General features: G+C 41.5%; 1 protein-coding gene across 2 annotated transcripts in view; it reads right to left on the reverse strand.

The window, feature by feature from the left end:
• The window catches only part of CDC123 (cell division cycle 123), a 59,137-nt gene extending 48,666 nt beyond the window's left edge, over window positions 1-10,471 (reverse strand). For both annotated transcript variants that reach the window (XM_087857713.1, XM_045793931.2), the window contains exons 1-2: window positions 10,336-10,471; window positions 5,849-5,920 (exon numbers count right to left, since the gene is read on the reverse strand). In XM_087857713.1, coding sequence (XP_087713839.1) covers window positions 5,849-5,920; window positions 10,336-10,409 — 146 coding nt within the window. In that variant the 5' untranslated portion in view covers window positions 10,410-10,471. The remainder of the gene's footprint in view (window positions 1-5,848; window positions 5,921-10,335) is intronic.
• Between the last annotated feature and the right edge of the window lie 78 nt (window positions 10,472-10,549).

The following is a 10,549-nucleotide window of genomic DNA, read 5'->3' on the forward strand; positions in this document are numbered from 1 at the left end:
GGGGACCGAGTTTTGGCTTTACAAGATGAACAGAGTTCTGGAGGTGGATGGTGATGATGGTTGCAAACATTATAAACGTACTTAGTACCACTGAGCTGTACACTTAAAAATAATTAAGACAGTAAATCTTGTGCTATGTGTATTTTACCATAATAAAAAATTTTTGTAATAATTCCAAGGGAAAATGATTTTCAACCTAGAATCCTACAAAAAAGGAGTACAGTACAGCAAGGGTTCCTGTTAGGCTATTTTAGAAAGGCAAGTGAGGGATGAGCACTTGGGTGACATGACCTCTGAGCAAAAATCCTGAATGAAAAAATAGGAACTTCATTAAATTCTATGATTCTTAAACTTTTTCAAGTTTGCACTAAAAAGACTGAAGCTTAGCAATGTTTTCCCTTTATGAAGAAAGGAACTATATGAACAGAGAAGGTAGAAGTGGGGTTAACCGTGGGCAAAGAAAAAGTTAAGGAATTATATGATACACCTAGTGAAGCTGTCTGTTTGTAACGGACAATTTTTATCTTAAGAGCTGAAGTATCTTGGGGCGCCTGGCTGGCTCAATCAGAGGAGCATCCAACGCCTGATCTCAGTGTCATGATTTTGAGCCCCACAGTGGGTATAGAGATTACTTAAATAAATACACTTAAAAAAAAAAATAGGTGAAGGAACTCAAAGGGTCATACCATGCCCTCTTCCTCCCGCCACCCTTTCCCTAACTCCAGAAGGAAGACTTATCATCATACCTATTTTCTCAAGGAAAAGATGACAGAACTGCCCAATTTCATAACTGGTGACTACTAGAGGAGGAAGTATCCAATTATGAATCTTATTAATTGACTATGGTGTGAGAGAGTGGTCAAGTTTCATTCTTTTGCATGTAGCTGTCCAATTTTCCCAGCACCATTTATTGAAGAGACTTTTTTCCACCGGATGTTTTTTCCCGCTTTATCAAAGATAAGTTGCCCAAAGAGCTGAGGGTCCATTTCTGGGTTCTCTATTCTGTTCCATTGGTCTATGTGTCTGTTTTTGTGCCAGTACCATGCTGTCTTTGTGATCACAGCTTTGTAGTACAGCTTGAAATCCGGCATTGTGATGCCCCCAGCTTTGTTTTTCCTTTTCAACAGTTCTTTGGAGATTCGGGGCCTTTTCTGGTTCCACACAAATTTAAGGACTATTTGTTCCAGTTCTTTGAAAAATGTCCTCGGTATTTTGATCGGGATAGCACTGAAAGTGTAGATTGCTCTGGGTAGCATGGACATTTACACTGTTAATTCTTCCGATCCATGAGCATGGAGTATTTTTCCATCTTTTTGTGTCTTCCTCAATGTCTTTCAAGAGTGATTTATAGTTTCTAGAATATAGGTCCTTTACATCTCTGGTTAAGTTAATTCCAAGGTAACGTCTGGGTTTTGGTGCTATTGTATATGGGATGGATTCCCTAATTTCTCTTTCTTCAGTCTCATTATTCGTGTATAGAAATGCAACTGATTTCTGAGCATTGATTTTGTATCCCGCCACATTACTGAATTGCTCTATAACTTCTAATAGTTTGGGAGTGGATTCTTTTGGGTTTTCCATATAGAGTATCATGTCATCTGCAAAGAGAGACATTTTGACTTCTCGTTTGCCAATTTGGATACATTTTATCCCTTTTTGTTGTCTGACTGCTGTTGCAAGGACTTCTAGTACTATGTTGAATAATAGTGGTGAGAGTGGGCATCCTTGTCGTGTTCCTGATCTTAAGGGAAAGGCTTCCAGCTTTTCCCCATTGAGAATGATATTTGCTGTAGGCTTTTCATAAATGGCTTTTATGAGATTGAGAAATGTACCCTCTACTCCTACATTCTGAAGGGTTTTAATCAGGAAAGGATGCTGTATTTTGTCAAATGCTTTTTCTGCATCAATTGAGAGGATCATATGGTTCCTGAGTCTTTTCTTGTTGATATGATGTATCACGCTGATCGATTTGCGAATGTTGAACCACGCTTGCATCCCAGGGATGAATCCCACTTGGTCATGATGGATAATCCTTTTAATGTACTGTTGGATTCTATTAGCCAGGATCTTGTTGAGGATTTTGGCGTCCATATTCATTAGGGAAATCTGTCTATAATTCTCCTTTTTGATGGGGTCTTTGCCTGGTTTGGGGATCAAGGTAATATTGGCCTCATAGAATGAGTTTGGTAGCTTTATTTCTGTTTCTATTTTTTGAAATAGCTTTAGGAGAATAGGTATTATTTCTTCTTTGAATGTTTGGTAGAATTCCCCAGGAAAACCGTCCGGGCCTGGAGTTTTGTTATTTGGAAGGTTGTTTATCACTGACTCAATCTCTTCATAATTGATTGGCCTGTTTAAAAAATCAATTTCTTCCTGTTTCAGTCTTGGTAGTTTATAGGTTTCCAGGAAGGCCTCCATCTCTTCCAGATTGCTTAATTTATTGGCATATAGCTGTTGGTAAAAGTTTCTAATAATCCTTCCAATTCCATTGGTGTTGGTCGTGACCTCTCCTTTTTCATTCATAATTTTATTAATTTGGGTCCTTTCTCTATTCTTTTGGATAAGTCTTGCCAGCGGTTTGTCAATTTTATTGATTCTCTCAAAGAACCAGCTTCTAGTTCTGTTGATCTGCTCGACTGTACTTCTGGTTTCTAATTCATTGATTTCTGCTCTCATCTTGTTCAACTGCTTCCTCGTGCGTGGATTAGGCCTGTCCCTCTGTTGCTGTTCCAGCTTCTTGAGGTGAGAATATAAAAACTGCATTTTAGATTTTTCTATTCTTTTGAGTGAGGCTTGGATGGCTATGTATTTCCCCCTTAGGACTGCCTTTGCAGCATCCCATAGGTTTTGGACCATTGTGTTTTCATTCTCCTTGGTCTCCATAAATTGTTTAAATTGATTTTTGATTTCCTGGTTTCTCGAGTCATTCCTGAGCAGGATGGTTCTTAGTCTCCAAGTGTTTGAGTTTCTTCCAAATTTTTTCTTATGGTTGAGTTCCAATTTCAGAGCATTGTAGTCTGAGAATATGCAGGGAATAATTTCAGTCTTTTGATATCGGTCGAGACCTGTTTTGTGTCCCAGAACATGGTCTATTCTTGAGAATGTTCCATGGGCATTAGAATAGAATAAGTGTTCTTTGGTTCTGGGGTGTAGTGTTCTATATATATCTATGAGGTCCAACTCGTCGAGTATGGCATTCAAAGGTCTTGTTTCTATGTTGGTTTTCTGTTCCGGTGCTCTGTCTATTGCTGATAGTGGAGTGTTGAGGTCCCCTACTATTAACGTATTTTTATCTATATGTCTCTTTATTCTGGTTAAGAGTTGGCTTGTGTATCTTGCTGCTCCCCTGTTGGTGGCATATATATTTATAATTGTCATATCCACTTGTTGGATACATCCTTTAAGAATAATATAGTGCCCTTCTGTGTCTCTAACTATAGTCTTTAGTTTAAAATCCAACCTGACTCATATGAGAATTGCTACCCCAGCTTTCTTTTGAGGTCCATTGGCGTGAAAGATGGTATTCCATCCCTTTACTTTCAGTCTGGATATATCTTTAAGTTCCAAATGAGTCTCTTGTAGACAGCAAATGGATGGGTCATGTCTTTTCATCCAATCTGCAAACCTGTGGCATTTATGGCAGCATTTAGGACATTTACATTGAGACTGATTATTGAGAGATATGATTTTAATGATGCTGCCCATGTTGCCAGTAAAGTCTTTCTTTCTATAGATTGTGACTTTCTGTTCTGTACCACTCTTAGGCCGTTTTACTTTTATAGAACCCCCCTTAATATCTCCTGTAGGGCTGGTTTCGTGGTTATGAAATTGGTTAATGACTGGCGATTCTGGAAGGTCTTTATTTCACCATCAATTCTGAATGACAGCCTTGCTGGCTAAAGGATCCTTGGCTGCATGTTTTTCTCTGAAAGAGCTTTAAAAATGCTCCCCCAACCCTTTCTCTTATTCCAGGTCTGTGTAGACAGGTCTGACGTAATTCTGATACCTTTGCCTTGGTACGTGAGAAATTTCTTTGCCCTGGGGCCGCTTTCAATACTGTATCCTTGGATCTAATATTTGCGAATGCACTATGACATGACGTGGCGTAGGTTTGTCATGGTTGAGCTTGGGAGGGGTCCTCTCTGCCTCTTGGACACGAATGTTTGCTTCCCTTGCTAGATTAGGGAAATTTTCAGCTACAATTTGTTCAAATATCTCTTCTAGACCTCTGTTTTTCTCCACCCCCTTGGGGATGCCAATGATTCTGACATTGGAACGTTTGAGTCAGTAATCTCCCGTAACCTACATTCCTGAGCGTGGATTTTTTTTGAGTCCAGATTCTATTTTAGCTTTCTCTTCTACTAACCCATCCTCCAATTCGCTGATACGTTCTTCTGCCTCATTCACCCTGGCCGTCAGAGCCTCTAGTTTTGACTGCATTTGGCTCATAGAATTTTTTATTTCTGCCAAATCGCTCTCATTTCCGCCCTTAGAGATTCTATATTCTCATTAACATTTTCGTTAATACTTTTTTCAAGTCTACACATCATCTTGACCATTGTTACTCTGAACTCCATTTCTGATAATTTGGTTATATCCATATCCATTAGTTCTGTGGCAGAGGCCACAGACTCATTGTCTTTTCTTTGCTGGGGGGCACTTCTCCTTCTCGTCATTCTGATGAGGAGAGGTTGCCGGGTTGTCCAGAGCCCAAATTATTGATCGGGACCCAGGCAGTGAGCCCTTGTTTTATAGGGATCTTAGGAATGTGGGCTTCTTGATTTTTCAGCCTGCCTTCTGGGGGAGGGGGCCTGCCGCGCCGATACTCAGGCAACCCTGTTTGGGTAGAGTCTCTGTGTCCCCTGCGAGGGGGGATGGGGATGGGCACACTGTGAGCCGGTATTTCCAGGCTTTTGTTCTCTGGTGGCTTTCCCTGGCGGTTTGCTGTGCCTCTTCTGAGAGTCAGAGCAGCAGTGGCCAAATCTCAGCCTGTCTCAGAACAGAGGGATCGTGGACCGTTCTCCACTGATGTTCTGGCCACTTTAACTCCGTTTCTGTTGGTGCTGCTCAACCCTGCAGCGTCCCGGGATGTGCGCCCCACACCCGGAGTCCCAGCCCTCACTTCCAGGGCTGGCGCGTCTCTGTCCTTTGTGTTTCTAACACCGCCAGCCTCCCCCCCCCCCCCCCCCCCCCCCGCGCACTCCAAAGCTCCGGCCCTCAGTCTGGTTGTGCGTGTTCCCGGCTCACGGCCTCAGTCTGGATCCAGTGAGCTCACTGGGATTCCGGAGTTCCGTGAGAAGCCTGGTGGCGCGCACTCCCAGCTCAGCTCACGGTCTCAGTCCGCTCTCTCGTGGGTGCCAGTCCGAGAGCCCGTCCGCTCCCCCCATGCAGGTGGCTGCCGCTTCCCGGCGCCCGAACACAGCGGCTCCCTCCCCCTTCTGTTTATCTTCCGATATCTGTGCACGGTTTCACAGCTCCCTGCTTCGTACCTTAATACTCAGCGCTGGAGATGTTCATTTGTAGAGATCCAGATGCATCTTCCTGCGTCTCAGGCTGAATCCGTGGATGTTCAGGCTGGTCTGGTACCTATCCAGCTCAACTCAGGGGGACCGGCTGAAAAAGGGGTCCCCTACTCCTCCACCATCTTAACTCTCCTATATCTGAATCTTATTAATTGAGCACTGACAAGAAATACAGGACAAAGATCAGGACATAATTTTAGCTAGGAAAAAAAAAGGGAGAGAATGGTGCCAAAGCTAATGTATTTATTTTACATGGTAATTATCGAGATTTAATCATCACTTTTCTTCATGATAAAGTTTCAAGAATTTTTTCTGGCATACTTTACCTTCCTGAAACCACCAGAGTTCCATCATCGAGTAAATAATCCTTCACATTCTGAGGAAGTGGAAGAATTACGCTTAAAAAAAAGAAAAAGAAAAAGCAATTACCAAAAAGGCATCATTTTAAAAGACCCATCATAAGCAGAGAGAAAAAAAAAACAAACTCAATTTTTTAATTACTTGCTCCCTCTATTTTTAATATAAAGTGGGAAATGTTAATGATGTACATTGGTAGCAGCACACTAAAAATTCGAATAATATGAATAAATCCTGTGGCAAACTAACTTTGGCTCGTGTACTACCACAATCATAGTAAAGAAACAAAACCACCCAATCCAAAGGACCAGTATGAAATTACAGCAGGAAAGGCATAAGTGCAAGAGAATTTTGAGTGAGTACCTATGTCTTTAAGAAATCAGACACCAGCAGGTATTTGCAGCAACACAGGTAATGTAGCAAACAAGGCAGAAACAATACCTGACCATCTTCTAAGATAGAGGGCAGAGGCGGACTTAAGATCTGGAAACCATTCTTTGGTTAGCAACAAGCATAAAAGGTTAAGAATTCATGATGTGTCTGGGTGTGTTTTGGTCGCCTTCCATTCAAATGACTACCAGAGCTATAAGGCTGCTTTCGTTTAATTTGTTTCAGATAATTAAGGGATGGCAAAGCCATAACTGGAACTCACTTCAAAATCTCATGAGATCATTTGTTTTTTACTCTGTAATAATAAATCATCAAGCAATTCTGCCACAGGTACCTAACCTAAAAGTAACACTATTATTTTGAGGCATCTATTCTTTAAAAGGTGAAAAGAAATGATGGGCTGCTTTCTTGGAGTCAAGAGAATGTCATTGACTTATGCATCATCTAATTATTTTCTGGCAAATTAAAAATGGTTTTTGTACACAGAAAACATTATTCATGGGCTATTTCAGTTTTAAAGGCCAACAGCTGATCCACAGAATTTATAATTTTATATTCAAAAGCCCAGTCCTTCAGGCTTTTAAGGTCAACCACCTGATCTTACTATTCTATTTGTAAATCTGCTAAATTTTAACCAACTTCAAGTGAGCCTTTGAAACTTAAAAGTTGCTCTGAAATTTTTAACTCTATTATCAAAAGAATCTATTCAATTTTATTTTTAAATATGTCATTGTCTAATCACAAACAAGGTTTCCCAAATATTTACCTCATAATGAAGCCAGCAAACTAAACCATAAGTGCAGTCAATCTAAGGTTCTTGCACACATTCCAATACTACCTAAAAACTTGAAAAATTTTTCTTACGCATCTTCCAAGAGAATTTTTGAAGTTTATCTTCTCAGGGGCCTGAGCCCGAGAAATACTGGCAGGGATGCCAGTTCCTAGACATCTAGGGTGGTGTTCCTGACCATAATGAAAGCACACAGAGCCCTTCTTCCTGCTAGTCATGTCTCTAAGCCCCCAAATCAATGATTTCAGAGTCCACGTCCCTTGTTTTTGAGTGACACTAATTCTCAAGTTTGATTTTGAAGCTGAACTTTCCCTCAAGGTTGCATCACCCCTTGACTGGATTCAAAACATCTGTTTACTGTTGGATTCTATTCTGAATTCTTTGCATATTCTTTCTACTGGAGGGTCTTCAATTCTTAAAGATATTAGCTGACATCAAGTTAAGATTCTGCTTACTTCTCATAGGTCACTGAGTTCTACAGTCCCAGTTCTGAGGTCATCCTAATGAGGGTATCATGCATTACATTACGTAAGTCAAGGAGGAGACCAAAGTGATTATAATTAAGAACTCAAAGTGGGGGGGGGGGATACAAAAGAAAAAAAAAATCACAGTACAACATGTTAAGTGCTGTCCCAGGTGAGGATGTACCAAGTGCTACCAAAATTCAGAAGAAGAAGGAACCGTGCCTGAAAGACTGAGGCCATAAACAAGTCATCGCCGGGCAAGCTTTTCACAAAGCTAACGAGGCCGTCAGAAAAGAGCTTAAATTGGCCACTGAAATCCAAGTGCAGGTGGAGAATCCAATGAGGCCTGACTGACAGATGTAAAAGAATTAAATGACAAAGTACTGATCCCATTCTACATCCTATTCAATATTTTATATATTCAACATCCTATTCTATATCCTATTCAAGTGAATATAATTATGCACATACAGACAAGTTATTCTAATACAATTTTAAAGGTAAAAAAAGGCTTTAAAAGATTATTTAATATGGCCTTTACATTTGAGGAAAGCAACAGATTTAGAAAGGTAAAGGGGCCCAAAGTCATCTAGCTTATGATTCTTAAGCCTGAGTCAAAAGTTCTAGAACTTGTCAAAAAATAAACCTGTATTCTTACCCAACTAATCATCTCTGAACCATGATTACTAAACACTGAAAAATAATGCTGAGTCAATAACAAGAATATCATCTCAGCATTAAAGCTGACAATGACCATGACAAAGCTAACAGAGCCCCACCAGACTGGCCCAGGTTGTGGAGGGATATCCTATCATACTGTTAGGTTCCAGGGATATCACCACAGAACTAAACAGACTGGAGAAAGAGTTTATTTATTTATTTTTTAAAATTTTTATTTATTTATTTATTTGACACAGAGACAGCCAGTGAGAGAGACAGCCAGTGAGAGAGAGACAAGCAGGGGGAGTGGGAGAGGAAGAAGCAGGCTCCCAGTGGGGCTCAATCCCAGAACTCCGGGATCATGCCCTGAGCCGAAGGCAGACGCCCAATGACTGAGCCACCCAGGCGCCTCTGAAGAAAGAGTTTAAAGACAGAGTAAAGAACGGTTTCAGGCCACACAGTTTAGTTGTGGATAGTTCAGTTCCCACCTCCTGGTTTATTTTTCATTCTCAGCTTCCTATGAATGGTACACATTTTAAAATTATTTTGCTTCAATGGAGCTTTGATTAAATTCAAAATGTAATAACAAGCAGCATTTCTGTGTGTTTACTACATGCCAGAAACTGTGGCAAGCATTTTAAATGTTTTATCTCATTTAATTCCCATGACAATCCTATTATTTTCTTAAACTTCCAGATGGGGCTTGGACAGATTAAGCAATTTGCTCAAGATGCTGGTGGAACCAAAATTCAAAGCTAGGCAGATGGCCCTGATTCCAGAATCCAATTCTTAACCATTACACTCTACTGTTGAAAACAAAGGAAAACTCCACCAGAGGTTACAAAAGGCACCTGCAGAGACTGCAGGTCAGTTAAGTGAACTTAATGTGAAATGTCTGACAGGTTCACAAATATACCTTCTGTCACACCAACACAAATAACTCTAGCATCATCCCAAAGCCTATTTCAATTACACAAGGTAACGAAGGGCTGGAATATCCTAAGGGAAGATAACTTCTACGCGAGGATGTAATGTCCACTGCTGCTGTTGAAGCTCTTCCTTTCATTTTGGTGTGACTTCAACCACCTTCAAATGCAAGGATGATCTATCTTCCTTTGAGCTGCTCTAACCTCCAACTAGAAGCACATCCAATGTATGAATAACAGGATGGAAAAGAACTATCCTCTGAATAATCTCCTTAGGCTCTTCCAATCCCTCAGGTTTTCAAAAAATGTTTTCCTCTCTGTATTCACACTCTGCACCAAGAGGACAAAATCAGAAAAGGACAGGTGATACCTAAATACGTGATAATCTAGGCCTAAAGGGCGACTGGGCAAAATACAGAAAATCTTGCCCATGAATATGCAGCTCTGTGATCTAGTAAGTGAAAACCTACTACTTCATCATTCTCCAGATGTTACGATTGCTTATGAACATTTGGGGGTATTCGCCTAGCTGCCTTGTCTCTATTACCTTGAATGACCCCGTGAAGGATGAAACAGTTACTCCTCTGTTTGACCTGCAAACCAGGGACGGATTCCCTGTTGTATGGTAGAGAACTAGAAAACAAATACTGTTCTACTCCTTTTCCAGGAATGGCTTCCTCTCACAGTACATACCAACCCTAACAATATATAACTACACTAATGCTTTCCATGCACACTATCTTACTGGAGCTTCAAAGAATTTCAGGTACGGTCTGTATCACTGTTCTCATTTTACAGAGACTGAAAGCAATTAAGTCCACCGGCGGGATGGTGCGTGGCAAAGTCCGGACTACCCAGTTCTCCCGATCACGTCCCCTCTCTGGCAATTCTAAAAGCAGTGATGGTGAACTTCCAAGCCTTGAACTACCTTAATCCACCAGTCACCACGCCTCTGACCTTCACTGAACCGCGACATGCCCTTCTGCCTCCCTTAGCACACCCCCTGAACGCAACACCAGACACAGAAAACAAGGTCTGACTTCATTAATCCCCCCACTCCCACCCCGCGAAATACCACTAGGAAGTCGAATTCTCGGCACTGGCGCTCCCATCCAATCGCTAGAAGGCCTGCATTTTTTTTTTTTTTTTTTGATGGAGCTAGGACTCGCCCAAAATGTCGCAGTTCCCTTTTGCCTATCGCCCCAACGTAACCCCTACTGCCTTACCTCTTGATGGTAAGGCTTCGGAACAGTGGATACCACGCGGAGAACTGACAGTGCAGCACATGCTCCTTCTTCATCCTCCAACTGCCGCCGCCGCCGCCGCCTCTCCCTCTCCTTCCAGCACCCTCCCGGAACGCAGGTCTCCCGTCCCGGAAGTACCCGCCGAGCTATTTTGGCTCAAGGACTCTTCCGGTCCATAAAGTAAGTAGGTGTTAGC

Source organism: Ursus americanus, chromosome 31 (genome assembly GCF_024610735.1).
Source record: "Ursus americanus isolate L20-20 chromosome 31, mUrsAme1.1.p, whole genome shotgun sequence".
Lineage (NCBI taxonomy): Eukaryota > Metazoa > Chordata > Mammalia > Carnivora > Ursidae > Ursus > Ursus americanus.